Below are 22617 nucleotides of genomic sequence, written 5' to 3'. Positions count from 1 at the left end.
GACGTATGGCGCGCAGGAGGTGCTCATACAACGACTGGCCCTTCGGCCCAAGATGACGGCTGACACGCATGCGGGGGGGGGGGGGGGGGGGGGGGGGGGGTTTAAGGCTGAGGCCCAGGAAGACCCACGCATCTCTCGGGCCTCCTGGGTATGGCGAGGTCCCAGGGATGGTGTGGGACCCAAGAGCTCCCCATCAGGACCTGGTGTAGCCCCACTCTGGCCCCAAGTGTTGAGCCAAAACTTATCCGTTGCCTCCATCCCAATCACAGCATTTCCCCACCCTAGACCCCCCCCCCCAACCCATCTTGGAGTTTCTGCCTTGGCCCCAGAATGTACATAGGCAAAGGTGGCTGGAAACTAATTGCAAAATTTATTCTAGGGCTGCAGGGGCTGGGAGATTCTTAAGGGCACTTCTCATTTTGGGGTCATGGGCCTCTGGCCTTGGCAGGGGCACACATTTCAGAGGGCAGGGGTGGGGACGGAGACAGGGTGGTGGAAGGCAAGGAGGCATGGATGCCCAGTCACCTCCAACTGGACAGGCTCAGCACAAGCTGTAATGGCAACGTGAAAGCAGGAGAGACAGGAACGCCCAGGCCAGGGGAGAAAGGACAGCCAAGGCCTCTCCCTAGTGCCTGGGCCTGGAACGTGTTTTTCAGGACACAGGGCAGAGGAGACCAGGGAGCTGAAACCCAGCTTCCAAGCTTTGCAGCCAGGAACCCAAGGGGACCGGGCTAGTGAGGGAGGGGCCTCTCAGCAATCTCCCCCATCTGGAGACCCCATACACCCTCCTCAAGGTCACCCATATTCCCACACACAGAGACTCTCAGACCAGCAGGGCACCCTGCTATTCCTTTAAGGAGGGGTAATCAACAACTCTTCTCTGGATTGAAACAATGGTCCAGCACCACCCTTGGGGTACTTGGCATGCAGGTGTTTGGAGAGAAACCATGGGCTGTACCTGGTGCTAAGCCCCAAGTCCCAGCCTCAATCCTCAAATCCATCCCCTGCCCCTCCCCCCACATATACACCTTTCAAAAAGTATCTAGATTACTAGATTAAAAAACAAACCCCACAAACCCACAAACCTCTTGACTACAGCCTTGCAGATACTACCAGCCTGGGCTGGCTCACTGTGGGTGCGGCTAGAATGTTCTAGCTCCCTGGTGGGAGAGGGATAGAAAGCTGATTGCAGTGAGATTCTTTTCAGATAGCATGTCAGAGTTCTCCCCTGCACAAGTCAGATGGGGTAGAAGGGCTGGGGGAGGTCTTTGTCCTAACCCTCCCCCCAGTGTCCTCTGGGCCCCACAGTGCAGGACCAATTTTGCAAATTCAGTTACCCCTAGTTAACAAAACAGAGGGCTTCCCTCCTGGTCTCTGGGAGGAGGTTCCGGAGACCCCCTCTCCTCCCCCAGTTGATGCCCGCTCAGCCTCTCTGCTTCTGTTTCCCGGAGAGGGGAGAGACAACTTCTGACCTGAGGGACATTGAGGCCCACCAGGGAATCCCGAACCTCCTCCCTGGATCTGTGCTCCAGACTCCAGGACAGACAGCTGGGTGCAAGGGGAGGGGGAGGGGATGGTTAGCAGCCGCCTTCTTGGGGCACTCTGAGTAGCAAGCAAGTGCCAGTGGGGCCACCCTCCCTCAGCCAGGCCCTGTCCACCCTCACCCACCTTCCCAAACACAGGGCTTCAGACAGCTCAGGGGCAGGGGCTTACAGGGTGGGGCTCCTGGATCGGCATAATAAAATCAACCATCTGGAGGGCCTTGGGGGTGGCTGCAACCCCCACCCTGGCCCCGGTCCCGGCCCCACCCAGCCCAGGCTCAAGTCTGCTTGGCTTGCAGCATCTCGATGAGCAGGTTGTTGCGGGGCATCTCGTTGCCCAGATGCTTGTGGTACAGGTATTCCTTGGCCTGCATGCTCAGTGCCCGCACCTCCACCAGGCACAGCAGCAGCTGCTGGAACTTGTCCCCGCAATGCGGGTAGTGGCACAGGGTGTAATCAAGCAAGGCGGCATTGGCCTTCTCCTGAGCATCTTTTACCAGGCTGTGGTTATTCAGGAACTTCACGTCTGCAAAGGGAGGAGCTCTGTCATGATCCCCAGCCCATCACACCATCAATGGTCACTGGCAACGCCAACGTCCCTATAAGCACCGAAGATAGGGGCGGGGCGCTGCCAATGTCAACACAACCAGTCCTCCCACCACCACCATAGCACCATCACCATGGCTGAGGAACACTGCCAGCAGCATCAATCACCAAGATTGACAGTCTTGTGTCCCTCCCAAATGTGGCCACTTCCACCACCATCAACCAAACCACAATCACATGTCACCATCATTATTGCCACTATCACCATCACACTGGTCACAATGAATAACTCTACCGTCTCCAAAACCATGCCAACCTCACCACATATGTCCCTGGGCATGTGATTCAGCTTCTCAATTTCCTCCAAAATGGTGACAATAGTACCTTCACCAGACTGTCGGGAGAATTCAGAGACTTGGCAGGTGTAAAGTGCTCAGAGAACAGTGTCTGGCACATAAGAAGACCAGTGTGTCACCATTATTACCCCTACTTCTCACATAAGGAGGCCAGTGTGTCACCATTATTACCCCTACTCTCAACACTCAGGTCTTGATCTCATGGTCATGAGTTCAAGCCCCACAATGAGCTCCATGCTGGGCATGGAACCTACTTAAAAAAACAAAAACAAAAAAAACTTGTCCTGTTGCCATCATCCCCGTGGCGGTCAGCAGCAGCACCATCACCAGACGAGGCCCACTGTGATTACAAAGGTCCTATGTCCCAACTGCCAGGCACAGGCACTGGTGACCCTATTCTAGAGACTGACAGGCATGCCTTTGGTCTACCCTGCAACCAATCAAGAGCCTTCCAGTACCCCAAAGAGATTGTCCCCTGGAGCCATGGGGCACACAGATGTTCACTGCAGCACCATTTATGGAGGTGTACCCCAGGGAGTCCCATGCGGTGGACACAAGTAATGGAGCAGACATGACGCAGAGCAGATAGACAGATCTTTAAAAGCATAGAGCAAAGTGGAAAAAAAAAAAAAAACAGAAAAGGAAGATCCAGGATGAGATCTACAGGGCAAAGCCGTCTACATAAATTAAAACTGCTGGCACAGAAGCTTGCATGTTATGTAAGAACAGGGACAAACAAGGAATCCAAGTTAAACGTGAAGGTTTAACTTCACGTTTGAAAGTGAAGTTAAATGGTGGCCTGTGGGAGGGACAGGAGGGCAGTCAGCTCTGCGTGGACCGGTGGTCAACTGTGCCAGGGACAGAGGAGTATAACCAAGGCCTCCTGCATACCCAGTGGTGGTCCAGTGAACACGCCAAAAATAAAACATCTGTGGGGTGAGGCTGATTGGGGTTCAAATCCCAGTCCCACCATTTAGGGGCAGTGGCTTTGTGCTCTGTCCCCTCCTGAGCTGCAAGGCGTTCTTCCTCTATGAAAGGGGCGTGCCACCTTGCAGGGGTAAGAGCTTGGGTGCCGGCACTTGCACCCAGGGGCACCTAGAAAGGGTCCATTTCTTGTCACTCTAGTCCTCATCGCTGCTTGGCAGGTCTCCCTCAGCTCCTGGGCAGCACCTCCAGCTGGTGCCCAGCACAGCAGCCGAGGTTCGACAGGAATCCACAGAATTGGTACCCCATCCCCAAATTCAGCCTGGCTGGCCTGCGATACAACACCCAGTGGTTAGAAAGTGGTCATCCACTTCCTCTCTGCCCCCATCCCCACCAGCCAGCCCTGTGGCTGCGGGGGAGTCTGGAGCCTAGCATGTGCAGTCCTTGGCCCTTCTAATCCCTCTTAACACCCCCTGCGCCAGGAGGGCTTGATGCTCCTGGCAACCCTGATCCCCAGCCGCCCCCAGTGCGCCTGCTGAGGCCTGTGTTGTCCAAAGTTGGATTTAGGGAAACCCGAGCTGGTCCCAAGGCGTATGGCAGGATCTGGCCCCAGTCCTCCACACAGCATCCCCCTCTCAGGCCCCCTCAACCTCCCTTCAGTAAGGGAGTCAGGGTTATTTTTTTCCTCACCTCCCCAAGATCATCATTTGCCCATAAGACACCTTCATGCCAATTAGAAAGAAGTTCCCCTTTGTCCACAGAGAGAGTATGGCAAGAGGCATTCAAGCTGGATTTCAGCCCCTATTCAAGCTGGATTTCAGTCCCTTGTGCAGTGAACAACCTGTTCAACGGTACATTGCAGCCTTCCTCCTTAGCCTGGACTACTCCAGACACACTCAAAGGTCATGGGGAAGGCCCCACTCTCTCCGAAGCTGGTCTCCTAGGCACAAGAGGTGACTACGGGCCCCATCCCTGTCCCAACCTCTTTTCATCCCATAAGGTCCTGTCTACCTTCACCTCCCACCCCCACTTGCCCATCCCCACCTCCTCCCCCACCCACCCCAGGCTGGGCAATGCTCCTGACATTGTCTTCCAACAATTCACAGTAGGAGGCTGGGGGTCCAGAGAAGGATAGGGCTCAGCTGAAGGCCACACAGCAGTAAGGGGGCCCAGAGGAAAGAGCTGGCGGGGGAGGAGGTTGGGCTAGGATGCTGCAGTAGAGGCAGGAGTGGGAGTGTCCCAGAGCCACGGCTTTACCAGGATTTACTGTTCTCCTCACCGCAGGGTACCAGGGACAATGGGGTGGAGTTCAGGGGGTGGGTGCAGCACAAGGACAGCTCTCAGGGCCGCCCCACTCCTAGCAGTTCTACGGCTTTCAGCTCTCTGCAGACGAGCCCCCCAGCGTCCCTGCGTGGTGGGCTACAGGGCTACAGGGAGAAGCAGCACTGAGCGGTGAGCCCCAGTGACTGTAATATAAGTGCTCCCAGTCTCCCAGGCACCCGCTCGGCTAATCCCCACAGACACCCAAGCAGGCAGGAAAGGGCACCCCTGAGCGCAGAGACAGTGGGGTGTGCCGAGGACACCCAACAGATGACAGAGTCTGGATTCAACCCCAGGTCTCCTGGCTCCAAAGCCCGATGGGTAAGCACAGGTGGGGTCAAGCTTGGACATCGATTCTGAGAGCCAGGATGTGAAACCTTGGTTTCTTCCAATCCAGGAGTCCCGCCCCAGGGCCCCCACGCTGGGAGCCTAGGTTTCTGAGGCTACTCTGGGCTTCAGACTCCTCTTCCTCCTTACCCTGGAGGAGACCACTGTCAAGTTGTGCTCCTTTTCCTGCCTACCCGCACCCCCTCTACAGGGACCGTCGTGAAGATATTGTGGGGTAACAGGTGTAACAGAGCCAACATCCCACTGCACACCAGGCCTTTCTTCATTGGACGCAGGAGCAGAGGGTCATACAAACCCGGCGGTTCTCCCTTCAAATGCCAGGGGTTCAAATCCCAGCTCCACCACCAACTGAGTGATCCTGGGCAAGGCCCTTCCCTGAGCCCTTTACTGTCATCCGCAAAACAGGGGCAAATGCATCTCCACCCTCACGGGCGCCCAAGAACCAGACCTAATCTGCGCACCCAGCCCTGGGCCCCTGGACACTGCAGCTCGGAGACGGGCACTGGGGAGAAGAGCCTGGAGTGCCCCCCACCCCCAGCCTGCTCAGCTCCAGCAGTCCTGGAGGGGGGAGGCGGGAGAGGGCTGGGAGATGGCACCCCCACCTCGGAGAGCAGCCTGCCAGCGTTGCGGAGCTGGGGGCCCCCAGGTTCTCAGAAAAGCCCCCTTTTCACGGTTTAATTGAATATTTGAATAATCCTTTCATTCCAGCGAGGCATAAAGAATGTTGTCCCAATAGCGGTGACTCAGGCAGGCGCCCCCGCGCACAATGGCCCCTCGAGTGGGGCTGCTATTCAGGCCGCCTTTTGTTGGCGGGGAGCAGTGGGTAAATTGCAAACGCTTAAGGGAATGCTACGGCGGCAGCCTCAATGGGAGTCAGGAAATCGAATGTTAGGTCAATCCATTAAGCTTCGATTAAGTCCTCGGCGGAACAATGCCAGCCGGGCCCATCTTCATAAACACCGCGATTGCCAGGAGAGAGGCACTAATTTTAATTAAACCTCCTTACCTGCCTCCACGCCTGCCGGAGACGGCTATTTAGACGCCAAATGGCATCCTTCTGCGGAGGCAGGCGGGAAGGAGGCGCTGAGGGGGCTGCAGGCAATGGGGTGGGGTGCAGTGGGGAAGCGGCTGTCACAGGAGATCCAGCGGCCTGGCCCAGGGAGGTGCCCTAGGGTGATGGCCAGGGTGCCAGCTGGAGGTCTAAGGGCAAGTGGCCATCCCTCTCTGGCTCCAGGTCCCTTGGGGACCTATCCTTGGGCCCTCGGGCTGGGGAACATGGGAGAGGCTCTCCCCTCCCACCTTCCAGACTCTGGGCAGCTCTTCCCCTTCATCTCGCCCAAATTTGTCCACTTCACTCCAGCCCCAGGACTCTGGGCTGCTGCCTGCCATCCTTCTCTCATGCTGCCGCTGGAAGGACCTTGCTAGAATGCAAATTCGATCATGTTACTCCAGTTGAAAAGCCTTCCCAAGGGAAGGGTCAAGGTCCTTGGCCTGGCATTTGAGGCCTTACAGCTCAGTCCCTGCCTGCCTACCTCCCAGCATCCGTCCACCTCACTCCCTGCCCCACAACCACACCGAACTTCCAGGATTCCCCATCCCTTCGCACACGCCTTTGCTGCTGCTCGCTTTGTTTCACCTAGAACACTCCTACTCGGACTGCAAGGCCCAGCTCAGCCCAGTCCTTCTCCAAGAAGCCTTCCTTGATATCTTAGGTGTGGCTGGTTTCTTTTCTTTGGCCCAACCCTGATCACACTGCACTGCTCAGGCTCCTCCTGGAACTCGGAACCTGGAACCTGGAACCTAGAACCTGGAACCTGTCCGCCAACAGCCTATTTGGCTCACCTGGCATCCTCCCCTACTGTTCTCCCAGTTGCTCAGGGAGGCCCAGGCACCGGGCCTTCTCCTCCTCCCCTCGTGGACTCAGCCTCACTAGAGTTAGTTTCTGACCTGCTGGCTGGGCACTCCCCCACCCACCTCAGCCAGACCCACAGCCCTGTGACAAGGCACTGTGCCAGACACAGCGTGCCATAGAGATGGAGACTGACAGGTTCATTCATTCACTTCATTCATTCATTCGCTCACTGATCGTAATGAAGGTTAGAAGGAAAACAATACCGATGTACATTCCAAGAGGCCAGGCCCCACACTGACACCGGGGGAATTCCCTCATGAAATCCTCATAGCAAATTAAGGATTATTTTGATGATCATCTTCCAGATGGGAAAATAGAAGCTCTTGGAGAGAGGGGAGGGACTTGCTCTAGGACACACAGTCCAGATTTAGAATCCAGGTGGTCCATCCCTAGTCCGCATTCCTGACTACTGTTCCGCCCTGCCTCGCAGGTGTACACACATGCATATATACATGCTCACTCTCTCTCCTGCATCCCACCCTCCAGCCTATGCCAGCCAAGCACTGGAGATAGCCCCTGCCTCAGGCCCCCAGCTGCCCACTCTGGAGAACAGAATGAAGACTAGTGAGAGGGAGGAGCCGGCACTCAGGCTTTTGAGCGTGGCCACTCACCCTGGCCAGACCGGGAGAAGAGGGCCGGGCTCTGCTTTGCTTTGCCGTCCTTACACTCCATACAAGGAGGAGCCCTGGATTTATGGCCTGGTGAGGGCCAGAGGTGTGCTGACCCTGGCAGTCCCCAGCACCCAGGACTCTGTTGGGAAGAGAGGCGGGGGCTGCAGGGGTATGCCTCGGGCCCTGGGGGGTCTGGAAAGCCAAGACATGGCACCTGCTTCACAGGGAGGCCTGGCCAAGAAGACTGGTGGCTGGCAGCCCACCATCCACCCACCCCTCCTCTAGACCTCCTGAAGGCCTCCTGATGGTGGTCAAGTCAAGAACTATTGCCTCACACATCATCCAGACCACCACAGATGCCACACTCCTAATTCTATACGCTCTCCAAATCTCTCCTATCTCCAAATCTCCTCTAACTTTCCAATTACAGATCCTTTATACAACACGATGTGTAAGAAGCCGCCAGCCCATGAGAGTTCATAGTCTGCACGTGCGTGAAAACAAAGGCACCAACGCAAAGGCACAAAGATTCACAGAACTCCTGGAGTCTCCACACCCCAAACCATATACAACCACTGGCCAAAGCCAGTTCCTGGAGCTTGGCAGCTCACAAAGACAAGGGGAGCCACCAGAGGCAAGAAGGAACGGCATCTCCCCCAGCTGCAGCCAGCCTGGCCCGGGCCCCCGAGGCCCCTCCACAGGCTCCAGGCCACCGCTCCTAACTGGCTGCCCATGATTCTGTCCCCGCCCCGCACCATGGTTGTCCCCTACCAAGCCCTGCAGCCTTGCACAGAAGCCCTCCAGCTACCAGCCTGCGGTGCCAGAGTCAGGAGACCAGCCCATGTGGCCATAGCCCGAGGACTGGGCTTCCCACAAGCCACACTTCATCAGTTACCCCTCTCTGCCCAGCTCTCCCCGCCCTTGGGCAGGCACTCCCTTGCCAGACTGGGGCTATGATGTCAGCAGCCACCAAGATGACATCTGAATCCTGCCCCCTGTTCTGACCTTCCATCCCATCCGCACTTCTGCTGGAAGATATATCCCTCCCGCAAACTCCTACTCATCTTCCAAGACCCCATTCAAAATTCCCTCTTCCAGGAAGCCTTCCAGGCAGAGCCCTTGCTCCCCACTCTGGGTTCCCCATCTCTCTGTCCCCGCCCCTGATGAAGGCCTCTACTGGGCTGGGAGCCACCTGACAGCAGGGACTCGTCTGTGTTCACAGCGTTGCTGGACACAGCCAGGAGGCACCAGAGATGGCTTGCTAGGTGAGGGAGGACAGGAGGCCGGCCGGGGAGGGTGGAGGCTGTGCGGGTCAGGAGGGCAACGAGAGGGAGACCCCTGGCTTGGGGGCTGCCACCTCCCTGGGTTGCTTTCCTCTTTAGCACTCATCACAGGATTCTAGGCCATGCATGTCAGTAATCATTTCATTCATCTCTCTAGCCGACTAATGACATCATGCTTGTTGTCTTTCTCCTGAGAGGTCAGCTCCATGACAATCCAGGTGTGGGACTTTTCCTGTTTGCCTTGTGTCTCTAGGGCCTTTTGCAGAGCACAGATGCTCAGTAAGAGGTTGTAGAGTGAATACATGAGTGAGTGAACAAATGAATGGGTAAAGGTTCTGGGCCCCCCCCCCCATCTCCTAAAGCAGGGAACCGGGGAAAACAGGGCCCCCAGGATAGGAGCCAGGGAACAGAGAGCCTGAAACCGCACAGGTGTCTTTCTAGAGGTGGCCTGGGCACTCTCTTAGGGCTTCCAGCCAGGAATTGACCAAATTCTCAGGAGTCCTTGTCCCACAAAGGGCAAATCTTAGGCATTGTCTTGGTCGTCTGTACTCCCAAACCGAGAAACTGAGGCCCCGAGAGGAAACAGCTTCCATTTGAAGAGCCAGGCCTGGGCCAGGTCCCTTTAGACCCTTACTCATCGTAGGAGGGGTCCCTGCGCCACCAAAGCCCCCACCCTAGAGCAGAACCTCACGTCAGCCTCTGGGTGCCGGGCCCGCCACCCACCTTGCCCCCTCCCCGCCCCAGGCCGGGCCAGGCCCACTCACCGAGGCTGAAGAGGATGAGGAATTTGAGGCAGACAAACTCCTGGCGGTCCAGCTGCAGGGCGTGCAGCTGCAGCACCAGCTCCTGCGCCCGCAGGACCAGGCTGTGCAGCAGGGAGCCCGCCTGGGCCGCCACCGTGCTCATCTCCACCTGCACAGGCGGATGTCAGGGTCAGGGAGCACCCAGCAGAGTGCCCGGAGTGGGGGGGTCAGGGGATGGGGGTTGGGGTGCCCATCCTTGGAGCTGCGCCAGATGGGGGCAGCATCTCCTCACACCCCAGAAACCCTCCAAACCCCACAGCATGGCCCCCACATGCTCAGAGCTCCTTATGCTCGGTGGTACAAGTGGCTTTTGTGTTTTGTGTGTACAGGGAGCAAACACCACATCATGCTGGGTGTTGTGGAGCAGGGTCGGGGCAGGTGTGCCTGGACATACATGGACACAGCCACATGACTGTCCAGGTCCCCACACACCCACATGTGGGCACTCAGACTGAGGATGTGGTCACACCTCGACTCACATTCACACACACTCATAGGGCAGTCCACCCATTTCATAACGTGAACACACGTACACACACGCCCTCATATGGTCATATCACAAGGTACTGAGACAGGCACCCATGTATGAGCTCCCACACAAGGTGGCAGGTAGATCTCACCATCACACACTTACAATGTGTGGAGATATCTGTACAATAAAATATAGGTATGCACATGCACACACACACACACACACACACACACAGGACATCTCCATGGTCTCAGAGACTCCAGCCTGCGTGATGACATAGGCCAATATCAACACGCTTTCATACCTCAGGCTCTCCTATCTGCATTCACAGGTGGTCTCCAAGTCACACCCTGGAGACCAGCAGTCCCCTGCCCTGGATGTCCTGAGACACCCAAGATAAGAACTGAGCATGAGGACCAAGGGCCCGGTTGGAGACAGGGGATGGGGAGCAGGGCCTCGGCCTCCAACCTCTACCCCCACAGTGCCTACCAACCACTCTTCCTTGTGACTCCCCCTTGGGAGCGATGCTCCTTCCACCAGCCTCGACCCTGGCATCAGCCTCTTCTTTTTCTCCCTCCTCCCCTTCATGTCTCCCACACCCCCTCCCACTAGTTGGGGGTCCTTCTCCCAGGTTCCCAGCATTCCACAGTGGCCTTGACTTCTTCACCCCCATTTTGCCCCATGGTGTGCTTCCTCAAGTATAACCTGAGTGAGCCTTTCCTCACTTAAAGCTACTGTTGCTCCCTGCTTGATCCCAGGAGTTCCCAGCTCATATCCTAGTGCCCCAAATTCCCTGCTGGGGGGTGCAAATTCCTTCACTTGTTCCTTTATTCATTCAGGATTTAGGGCCTACCTCCAGCCTTTCTTCTTACCTCATAGAGCTCCTGGACCCCCAAATCTACATATTAGTGCCCATGTACCAGCAGCCCCTGGTGCTGTTCTAAACACCCTGTGCGCCTTCACCCATGTTGTCCCCTCTGCTCTGGTGGGGTGGAACTGCCCCCCCTTTTACTACCTTTTACTACCTAACCAACTCCTATTTGTTCTTTCAAGACCCCCCACCTTCTTCAAGAGCCTCACTGACCCTCCCCACATCCCTAAGCTGCTTCCCAGGGGCTGGTTCCTGTCAAGGCCAGGAACACAGCTGGTCAGAGGGAGGTCAGGCATGAACTTGAGGAAGGGCTGAGCCAGCCCCAATTCTGGACTCAGAATTCTGGAAATATGCTTTAGGACAAGGCACAGGGCACAGTAGGGTCTGGTCACCTCCTGCCCGGTGACCAGCAGGATGCTGCCATCCTTGCCATGTTGGATCTGGCGGTAGATGTGGTCAAACACCAGCAGCTCACTCCAGCAGTTCTGCAGCAGTGTCATCTGGTCAGCCACCTGGAGGGAAGAGGCATGTGTGGGTCCGCGATCCAGCCAGGTCCCTCCCTCTCCCAAGTCACGATTCAGAGGCTCACTTGGATATGTGACCTGAGCAAGCCACTTCACCTCTTGATGCCCCTTTTGCCTATCTGCCTACTTTGTCAAAGTGTAGCAGAGATCAAGTAAATAAATAGATAGATGATAGATACAGATAGATGATAGATAGATAGATAGATAGATAGATAGATAGATAGATAGATGATAGATAGATAGAAAAGATCCAGTGGAAGTGCTCAGAACTCAGCCAGGCTTGGCTTCCAGCCCTAGCTCTCCTCCGACAAGCTGTATGACCTGAAGTAATTTCTAAAGCCTTCTGAGCCTCAGTTTTCTCCTCTGTGAAGGGGGCAAAGCATCAGAAGGTGGTTTGGCACATACTGAGCACTTGATAAATATTAGTGGATAATGTTCATGGAAGTAGTTTGTGAAGAACTCCTTTAAATGTGAGGGAAGATTATTATTAATTTTAATCTTATGCTCATTTGGCCTGTAGTCACATCTCTAGCAGCCTCAATAGCTCAAAAAACAAGTCATGAAGAGCAAACACAGGGCTTCCCCTGGGCCTTATACAGAGCTTTCAGGCTCATGGAAAGAAAGGAGGGCCCTCCTGGCCTGTGGTCCAACCCAGAATGAGCAGGTGGCTGGCAATGGTTTGTCTGAAGCAGAAACAAAACAAAGAAAGAGGCGGGTTCTGAATACCCAAGCTGTAGTCAGGGCACCCAGTGTAAGGACAGGGCCTGCCTCCATGTGGGGTGTCCTTCCACCCTGGAGGGTCACTAGCATGGCAAGAATGGACACTCGTGACAATGGTGAGTGGGACTCAGGACCATGGGATGCCAGAGCCTAAACAGCCCTCAGGGATCATGCCCCTGGCCCAAACTGCTATTTTTTAAATGAAAATCTACTGCCCAGAGAAAGTAAAGGACTCTCCTGGGATCACAAAGAGGCAGAGCCAGGCCAGAGCCACAGCTGGCCTTCTCAGTCCACAACCCTCTGTGGTGACAAATACTGCGCTCTCCCAGGCGTTCAAAACCACACGGGGCACTGCAGATCATCTTAGGGAGACGGGATACAGACACCAGCCCCTCTCAGTGTCTGCGGCTCATTAGCAGGCCACCGTCTACACAGCAGGTACTTCCTGGGCACCTTCCCGGGCCCTGCCCCGTGATAAATTCAAACTATGATAACTACTAGTTGTTGCATTGCAGCTCCATGGTACAGCTGTTATTCCCAGTCTATGGAGAGAAGACACCCAGAATAGTCAAGTAACTTGCTCAAGGTCACACTGCTCTGTCGGGTTCCAGATCCATGCTCTAAACCACCAGGGATGGAAGAGGACCCTCTCTGGCCACCCAGGAATTCATGGCATGCCTGTTACCTCCCCCATGAAGCTCTCCCCAACCCCTCCTCCTTCCACAGTGCCCTCACCATCCCCTGGATGTGGCACCTGCACCATCTAATGGCCCCATTTGTGCCTCTGTCTTCCCTAATAAATATAAATAAATAATAAATATGGGGTCTGAGAAGGCAGGGCTGATGTCCAGGTCATCTCTGGGCTCCCGGAGGAGGGGGGGTCAGTGAGCAACTGATGAACAGATATCTGCTCCCAAGACAGGCACAGAGAGCCTAGGAATGATCCCCAACCCCAAGGGCCAGAGAGATCCAGGCAGCCTCTGGCCTGAGGGGAACTGGCAATGCCCACTGAATAGCTCTCTCTTCTTGGGGTTAGAAGCCTCTTCCTCCTTCCTGTGCCTCCCCCAACCCTGGGGGCAGCCTGGGGCCCACCCCTCTCCTTCCCTGTGCCCCCCACCCTGGAGGAGCCTGGGCCTGGCCTCAGGCCGGCTGAAGGAGTGAACAAGTGTACACAGAGCAAGTGAGCAGCTGGACACACAGTCAGGCCTCCCTCAGTCCTCCCCTGCCCACTGTTTCCAAGGCCTGCATGGCTGAGAACAAGAGGGAGGGCCTGTCTCTGTTCTGCTTTGAGTTGCCAGCTTCCCATCTTCCCTTGTTCACCTCATTCTGTGTCACAAAGTGCTTCTTCGAGCGCCCATACTGGCAGAGTGAGAAGCCCAGCTAGGGGCCCTGGACTCAGCCACAGCTAGCCCTGGATTGGTGCCCAGAGAGACTGGGACCTGGGCAAGGCTGAATCACAGACATCTCTCCCATCTCTCCTCAGGAAGTGGCCAATCCCCAAAGAACCACTGGCAGGAGGCCTCCCCGCCTAGTTTCTGAGGAGAAAGGCCAGGCTCGGCGAGTGGTCGCAACTTGGCCCATTCTCAGCAAGCCCTGGCCTCCTCACTCCTGTCCAGTCAACATTCTGCCCATGTTACACATACGGAGACAGAGGCTTCCTAAGGTAACCACAGGGAGCTGGGCTCTGCCCCAGAGATCCCCAGGAAGTCCTAAGGCCCAAGAAGAAGGTGTCTGCCGGGAGTCAACTGGCCCACCCTGGGCGACCCAGATGGAGGCAGAGCAGGCGGGAGGACATGCAGGGCTGGGCTCTGCCCACCCCCATTGGGGCTCTTGGGCCTGGCTGAAGGAACAGGGTGCTGGGGAGGTGGAAGAGTGAGAGATAAGACGGAGAATTAGGAGATAAGCAGGCTGAGCTTCGGGTAGAAAGCAAGAGGGGTCACAGTGACCCAGCTGGCCAAGCCCTGGGAGCAGACTCTGTACCCAGACCTCAGACCCCAGGGGTGGGGGCAGCCCTGCCCACGGGGCTGATAGGGTCGGCAGGGCAGAGAGATGCAATGTTGGCTAAGCCTTGGTGCCCTGTGCTCTCCGTTTGAGTCCTGACTCAGCCACATATTGTCCCCTGCCCTGATTTTCTGTCCTAAGAAATTGGACAAATAAATCCTCCCTCCTTTGGTTAGAGAAGACATATGAGCCATCACAGGGGTGTCAGTTGTGAAGGGCTCTTGGGACCCATGGTTGACTCTCCTGCCCCAGCTGGGGTTCCGATCTATCCCCAGCCAAACAGACTTTTCACTTGCTCTTCCTCTAGATGGACAGATGGACACATAAAGACACCAAACTCCAAAACAGCTCCCACAGAGATGAGTGCACATGTGTGCATGCATGCGCGGCATGCACACACACCAACATACACACACATACCCCTCGTTTTATTTCAAAGAAAACCAGAAGGCCCTAGCTGCCAGCCCCTCTCCACAGGAAAGCAGGTGGCTAAGAGGCTCACTTAACCAAAGAGGGTGGTGTTCACCTTCCTTAGCTTTCTCCCTAAGCAGAGGTTCCTCCTCTGCCCTCAGACCTCCCTGGCACCTGGGGAACAAGGACATTTGCAGTCCCAGCCCTGGGGTCCCTCATTGGCCTGGCCTGTCTGCGCAGCCCACCAGCCGCCCACCCCTCCTGCTGGGCTGCCATAAATCTTCCCGGAGCCTTGACACTTTGCAGCCTGCCCGGGAGGAGGGGTATTTATGGGTGCCGAGCTGACCTCCCTCCCAACAGGGCCCCCTCTGGAGCCCCCTGGGGTCTGATCGGTCTGGCAGCCGAAGGCCAGCGGGCTCTGTAATTCTCCAGCGGTTGACATGCCACAGGCCGGCCAAGGTGCTCCCCTGGCCGAGTGGTTGGCAGGCCCTCGTTTGTCAGCCCGGGACTGACAGAGTTACTGCTGTTTAAATGAAACCATATATCTGAGCAGTTAAATCTGTTGCCAATCGGGGGCCTCCAAGTTGGATGCTGAGGGTGAAGTAATGTCAAGATGGGTCATTAGGCACTCCTGGACCTCACCTCCCCCTCCTTGATTCCTATCTGGTATCCTCCCAGCCTGCCCTTCCTGGGAACTGTTCAGAAAGGCTGACTGCCTGGGCTGACACACTGCCCTCCACCAAGCAGCGGGGACAGGTGTTCCTGCTACCTTGCTGGTACAAAGTTGCTTTATAAGTCCTGGGCAAGGTGGCCACCCATCTTCTCCTGGAATGCTAGTGCTCAGGGGAGCATGGCTATGGTCTATCCTTTCTCACTTCTCTGGGCCAGGCCTTAGTACCATCTGCAAGTAATGATTACAGGGGTGCAGCAGCAGAGAGGACAGGAGGGAAAAGCCACGGCTCCAGCCTACCAAACACTCCTGTGTGCTGTGCCCTGTGTGAAGCTCTTTACCTGTCCTGGCTTGTGAATCCTTACAACAGCCCTATGAAGTGGACGTTATTTCAACTCCTCTTCTTTTATAGATAAGGAAACTCCAGAGCCCAGAGGAGTCACTTGCCCAGAGTCACATTCATGGCAAGTGGCAGAGTCGAGACAGAGCTGGAACTTGAATACAAGCTTCTCCAATTCTGGTCTCTGTCACTGACTTCTGTTGCCACTGTCAGATCCAACACACCAAGACTGCGTGAGATGAAAAATAGAGATAGAGGGACATCTCAGCCGGAAGAGAGAACAGAGGAGGAGAACCCCAGGCTGGCAGCATCCCCAACAGCTTAGCAAAGACCCCAGGCCTTCCCCTGGGTAGCGAGATGCCATCAGCATCACCAGGGGCTGAGTGGCCTCTAGGGAGAGCTAAGGCTGTGTGGTAGGAGCCCTCCCTGCCCCAGGATGTCGGGCCCCAGCCATCCCTGGCAGGCTGTGCATCACATACCACCGGAGGACCCTCTCTGGACACAGAGAAACACCTGAAACTCCCTGACACATGACACCTTTTCACACTTCTAGGCCTTATTCTATGCTGTTCTCCCTTACTGGCATGTCTTTAACCTTCTCAGACTGCTTTCTGGAAAGAGAGAGATCAAAAAAGCCCCTGATTTCCTTAGATAGAGACTTTTGCACTCCTGCCTGGCCCCCACTGGTCCCCTTCCATTGCTCTCAGAGCCCTGGGCAGCCTGCATTGGCATCATCTGCATGCCTATCTGTTTCTTCTGATAGCCTGGCTACATCCTGGGTCCAATTCATTTCAATATTCCCACTGCCCAGCAAAAGTGCTGAGCTCTCGGAGTGAGAGAACCCCCCACTTCTGCCTGGAAGTAGGGGGGTGAGTGGCTACCAAAAGGGAGAAGAGGGTCACTTAGCACTACTCTCACTTTCCTGCTTTCCCACTTCTGGCTTTGCAAACAGACACTAGCCAGGGCTTGTTAGACCAACAAGAAAGAAGTTCCACATGGCTGATTAGGAGGCCCTCTAAGGGCTGGGCTGGTACTTATCTGCAAGGCTCCTTTACAGAGAATGGTAACCATGGTTCATATTCCTGGGCTCGACTCAGAGGTTCTGGGAAGGGGAAGCAGGAAGGTTTGGACCACAGAGAAGCCAGAAGCAGGAAAAAACACTCAGCAAAGCTGGGACAAAAGCCCTTCCCATCCTGCGTGAAAAACCCCAAGAGACTAGGAAGGCGGCCAGAGGAAGTGCCCTGCCCCTGGATCCAGGGTTCTGGAAAGCCAGGAATGCTCTGCTCCTCCTCCCCCAACACAGGGGGCTCATGGGAAGTCTGGAGGGGAAGCTGGCAACCAACCCAAGGGTCCTGGGGTCCTCATCCCCAACCAGGGCCTCCAGCCAGGACTAAAAGGCAGATGGGATTGTTCAAGGCCTTGCCTCTTGTCCCAACCATGAGGTTGGCCTAGAGAGGGGGCAAGGGTGAGAAGTCCCATCCTGTGGCAAATACATGGCCCATCCTCAGATCCTATGTGGCGGAGGCAGAAATCATCACCACCAATTCTTGACTTCCAGGGTAACCCAGACCCCCTGCCCTGTGATGACCACCTCCCATCTTGTCCTGCCCTGTGCCCAGCCCAGGCGGGCAGTGCCCCCGGCCCATCCGGCCACATGCCCCTGGAGGAAGCCCAGGCGTCAGCACTGACAATGCTGCTCAAGGCTGCAGTGGCCCCAGCAGGGAGGGCAACAGGCTCTGCTGTTTATATCCAGCCCTGGAATAGCCAGGGAGGCTGGCCTGGGAAAGCCAAACACCCACCAGCCTGGACTAAAGACCATCTATGCCCAAGCCAACCAGGGCTGGGCCTTGCCCGGGCTCGAGGGTGCCTCAGAGGTTGCCAGAGCACCCTGTTAACAAGGAGCCAGGGCCTTAGGGGGGCAGCTTCCAGGCCTTGGGCCCACCAGGCAGGATGACTGGGAACCTCTTCCCTATCTGGCCTGTTTCTCCTGCTGCTTTCTTGCTTACTTTGGCTGCAGGTACTTTGGCCCAGGGGAAGGAAAGCCTTGGGAAAAAGGAAGACTGCCTCCTTTGCGAAGATCAGTAACAGGGCCCACAATCGCCCACCCAGCCCCCACTGCCCACACAGACACACGGACACACACACGTGAGAGCAACCATCAAGCACAAGAGATGTAGAGAGACAGCAAGACCTTTCCCCGTAGGTGGGGAGGAAAACGGCCACAAGCATTCCAAACTCTGAGATACGAAGATACTCCCCGCCCACCAGGACATCTGAGGCTGGCAGGAATTCTTGGCCTCTCCAAATGCGAAGACAGGATCGGATTGGTTGTGTCCTCTTCTTGACACTGGGCTGGGGCAGCCAGAGGCAGCTTCCAAAGGACTCAGCTAGTCATTCAGGGGAGCTCAGGGTCTCAGGGGAAGTGAGAGAAATGCCTGCAAAGACCCTAACCAGGTGAGAAACGAACAGAGAGCAAAAGGGCTAGAGAAACAGAGATGCAGAGAGACAGCATACCAGGGAGAAAAAGACAACAAGAGAGAGAGGTAGAGATAAAAGAAGCTGAGTCTGTGACAAATACAGACTCAAGAAACAGAAGGAAAGAGAGCAGGAGAGGGGAGGGAGAGGGGGAAGGAGCAAGGATGGCTGTGATGGACCAGAAACACCTCTTGGTGTCTCCCAGTGTGCCCCCCCACCCGTGCCCCCATACTACCTGAGGCCAGGGCAGGGGAGCAGGACAGCCCCTGGGACAGAGGGTTGGGAGCCAAGAGAACACCCCAGCCCCAGCAGCCAGCCAGGTGGAAGGAGGGACTCACCTCTAGCTCTTTGAAGACCATGCACCTGCGTGCCCAGTCCACGATGGAGATGAAGGTCTGGTCAGCCATCCGGCACAGGAGGCTGAAAGGTGCAGGCTGGTCAGGGCGGCCTTTGGCTGGTTCCTGCAGACAGCCCACAATGCGTGCCCGCACCTGGTCCTCATCTGGCTCCAGCTGCAGCAGCTGCAGGATGAGCTCGGGCACGCCCGGCCCTCCGGAGAAGGGCTCTGGGTAGCCATAGGGCGGCCCCGGCTGCGGGGGACTGGCATAGGGCTCTGGGTACTCAGACTTGATGGCACGGCCAGGGAAGGTGGGATAGAGGTAACCGGCCAGTGGCCCGTGGGCGCTGGGCACAGCCATGGGCAATGCTGGAGCTCCAAAGTCGCCCAGCGGCCCAGCAGGTGGACCAGAGGCCAGGCCCTTGGGCTCAGACGCATGCAGGCCAGGGGGCAGCATGTAGTCCGGCGGGGGAGGCGGTGGGGGAGGCACCCCCATCGGAGGACCCGTCTCCAGCTTGAAGCCATTGGCTCGAATCTGTGCCTTCTTCTGCTGCTTCAGGGCACGGTCCCGTTTGTACATGGGCCCAAATTTGTTCCGGCCACCCCGCATGCGGTCAGCACGCACAGCTGTGGGCAGAAGCAGAGGGTCAGCTGCACCATAACGCCACACTCACAGACCTATCCCAAACGGTGTCGCCTCCCCCGTTCAATACCTCTTCATGGCTCCCACTGCCCACGGATGAAGTCAATCTCCTTAGCCTGGCACTCCCAGGTCACCCTTTACAAGACCCCATGTTCTTTCCACTCCCCCTTAGCTGTTTGTTCCTCCATTTGGCACGTTTTCTTCTTCCTCCAACCTGCCTTTGTTATTCCTTCTGCCTCAAACCCTTTCTTTTTCTCATGCTTGCCAAACACCCAGCCCTAGGGTCACCACCCCCAGAAGTGTTCCTAGATTCATCTGGGCAGAACCCACTGTCCTTGCCCCAGACGTCCTGCCTCTTGTCCACTGTCGTCCTGCTGAGTGGAATCATGCCATGTGACCCAGGCTGAGAGTTTCTGGGGATTCAGCAATGGGTTCAGGTGCCGTGTACAAGGCTGAGCAGGGAGATGGTGACAGGAAGAAGGTCCTTGTCAGCCTTATTCATAGCACCAAGTTCACTCCCCAGTGTCCAGCTGCTTCGTTACCGACTACCCGGCTCTGCTGAACCCCTACTACAAGATGACTCCGGCTTCCTCCAGGGCCTTCAAATGTGACACTGAATTTAGAGCTGGTCAGGGTTCTATGCCGGGAGAAGGGAACTCCCTGGCTGACCAGATGTCCCTCCACCTGGCCAAGGATGTGTCACCAATTGGACCCAACAGGTGCATCTCTGCAGCTGCAGTGTGGCCCTAGCCCTTGCTCAGACAGGACCCCACCCTGAGCTCGAAGAGAAGGGAGAGAGTAGGAGGGAGAGGGTGGTGCCTAGCAGGGAGGTGTCTTAGGATCGGCCAATCTTCCTGCCACAGGGGTGAACAGCCCAGCTCTGCTGTCAGGCTCCAGCAGGGTGGCTCTGCTACCTTCAACAACCGTCTTCTGATCCAAAAGGACCTGGAGCTGGGGACATCGGGACATTTCCCCCGTTGTCTAGGAGTCCCTCCTCTAGGTGGCAGGACTTGTGGTCAGCAGCTCTCAGAGCCACCAGGGGCTTTCTACATTGTTTAAAAACTTTAGCCAACAGCTGCCTGCTCTGCGCACAGCCCGGCTGTGGCCGGCAGGGTGGAAGCCTGAGACTGTCCACCCTCGGCAAGTTTGAGTTTTTCCTGCTGAAACGTTTTTCCTCCCCTCTGGACTGAGAGGTGGGAGGATGGGGGTGGGGAGGCAAGGATGGGCTTGGGTCCTCTGGAACCAATTGTTCTGCCTTCCCTCACCCTCCCAGCACCCTCCCAAGAAGGACTCTCACCCACAGAATGAACGACCTGAGTGAAATTTATGGACAGGCGGGCTGGATGAGTGAAGGCTGTGATGATGGACACATAATAACATGATGATGATGATGATGATGATGATGATGATGATGATGATGATGATGATAGCATTTCCTCTGTGCTAGCGTTCTGTACAATTCCCTCACACTGACTGGTCTACTTTTCAGGTGGGGAATCTACAGCTCAGAGACTTTAAGGAGATTACCCAGTGTCAATCAGCCTGGGAGTGGTGGCACTGGGACTTGAACTCTGGTAAAGGCACTAAACCCCTTGGCTCCAGCTGCTGTTGGGTGTCAGTGGGGGTGCTGTGAGTCTCCTTGCAGAAGGAGGTGTGCGGAGAGAGGGTCATCTCCCCAGGATTCCCTTTCAGGTGCTTCTGGACCCTCACCAGACGGAGCCACTTCTCAGCCCTGCCCTGCGGAGATCCGGCCCTAACGTCACAGGAGGAGCCCACCGCGGGCTCCAGAAACCGTAGGAGGGCCATGGGCACCCAGCTCTCACTCTGTCTCCCACCCGCGACCCCTGTCCCCGCCGTCAGAGGTCAGCGGTCGGAGGCTGCAGCGCCGCGCGCACCTTCCAGGCGCATCCCCACTGTCAGGCACTTCTGGAAGCGGCAGAAGGGACAGCGCTTGCGCTGCGTCTTGTCGATCTTGCAGCTCTGGCTCTCCGTGCACGTGTAGTGCTTGTTGTTCTGCACCGTGCGCTTGAAGAAGCCCTGAGGGGGAGAGCGGAGTGAGCGCCAGAGGTGGGCCCCGGGCCCCAGGCGCCCGCCCGGCCCCCGCCCCGGCCCCCGCCCCGGCCCCCGCCGCGCCCCGCCCGAGCCTGTCCGTGCGGCCCCGCAGGGCTTGCCCCGCCGCGCGCCCCCGCTCCGGGCGCCGGCCCTGCGCCACGCCGCCGCCCGCTCACCTTGCAGCTCTCGCATGTGAGCAGCCCGTAGTGGTAGCCCGACACCTTGTCCCCGCACACGGGGCACAGCTCATCCAGGTCCTCGTCGTACGAATAGTCCATGCCCGCGGCGTCCGCCTGCGGAGGGAGGAGACGGGCAGCGCGGGCGGGACGCCGCGGGCAGCGCGGCAGATGGGGGGCGCGGGGGGCGCCCCCACGGCGCTGCCCCCATCGCCGCGCCCTGGTCGAGGCCGCCGGGGGCCGGGCACCCATTGCGGCGCCCTGAGCAGCCCGCCCGGGGGGCGGCGGGTGCAGCACCCGCGCCTCGGCCTCCCGCCCCGCGCCCCGCGCCCCGCGCCGCGCGCCCCCTCCCCGAGGCTCCTCCGGGGCGGTCTGCGGCGCGCGGGATCCGGGGCCCTCGGGCTCTGGGCGCTCGGGCCCGGATTCGTTCGTCTGACGACAAAACCCCGGTTCTGAGAAAACGGCTCGGCTGCGGGCAGATCCCGGCGCACCCGGCCGGAGCGGGGCCGGAGCGGGGCCGGAGCGGGGCCTTGCGGGGCCTTGCGGGCTCTGGGGGATCGGGCAGCGCCGAGGGAGGCAGAGGCGGCGTCCGGGGGGCCGCAGAGGTGGGCGGGCGGCGGCCAGAGACGCCGACGACGCTGCCTCGCGGAGCGAGTCCCGGGGCGGCGGAGACAACGAAACCCCGAGACTGACGGAGACACCTCGCTGCCGGGCAGGGGAAACCCGGGGGACACGAGACGGACAGAGAGGCCAGGGGGGACGGAGAACGAAAGAGGGACCGCCGAGGGGCACGGGGGGACGGGGGCCCCAGAGGGAAGCTGGGGGGGCAGACGCGGAGCCAGACACAGCGGCGGACGGGAGGCGCGAGACACCGGGAGGGACGCAGGCGGGCGGGGAGGGGGACACCGAGACGCCGGGGAAAACCTGGAGCGGCGGAGGCGCCCAGCCGGGCCGGCGCCCAGGACGCGCGGAGAGCAGCCGGACGCGGCGCCCGAGCTCCGAGGCGTGGCCCCGCACGCCCGGACCCCGCCGGGGACTCGCGCCGCCAGACGCGCACAGCCGCAGCGCCCGGGGCCGGGAGCCCGAACGCGCCCAGCCGCCGGGGCCCCGGGCCGGGAGAGACAAAGCCGCCGCAGCGACGGCACCGAGAGGCGCGGCCGGTGCCACCGACACCCAGACGTCGGGCGGCGGGGGCGCGGCGGAGACGCGGGCGTGCAGCCGCAGAGACCTCGGGCGGAGACCCCGCGGGGGCCGGGCGCCGGGGGCCGCGCCCGGGCGGGG

The 22617-nt window shown here is 57.9% G+C and overlaps 1 protein-coding gene across 1 annotated transcript; it reads right to left on the bottom strand.

Moving 5' to 3' along the window:
- Positions 1–1819: 1819 nt before the first annotated feature.
- On the bottom strand, positions 1820–21438 carry NR5A1 (nuclear receptor subfamily 5 group A member 1). The gene is made up of 6 exons (XM_055332313.1): positions 21337–21438; positions 21004–21145; positions 18467–19092; positions 11380–11499; positions 9606–9753; positions 1820–2067 (listed from the first exon to the last, which is right to left on the bottom strand). The coding sequence occupies exons 1-6, from the start codon at positions 21436–21438 to the stop codon at positions 1820–1822; spliced, it is 1386 nt and encodes a 461-aa protein (XP_055188288.1).
- Positions 21439–22617: the final 1179 nt, after the last annotated feature.

Source organism: Nyctereutes procyonoides, unplaced genomic scaffold (genome assembly GCF_905146905.1).
Source record: "Nyctereutes procyonoides isolate TBG_1078 unplaced genomic scaffold, NYPRO_anot_genome, whole genome shotgun sequence".
NCBI classification, from domain to species: domain Eukaryota; kingdom Metazoa; phylum Chordata; class Mammalia; order Carnivora; family Canidae; genus Nyctereutes; species Nyctereutes procyonoides.
This window is presented reverse-complemented; position numbering and strand designations above follow the sequence as displayed.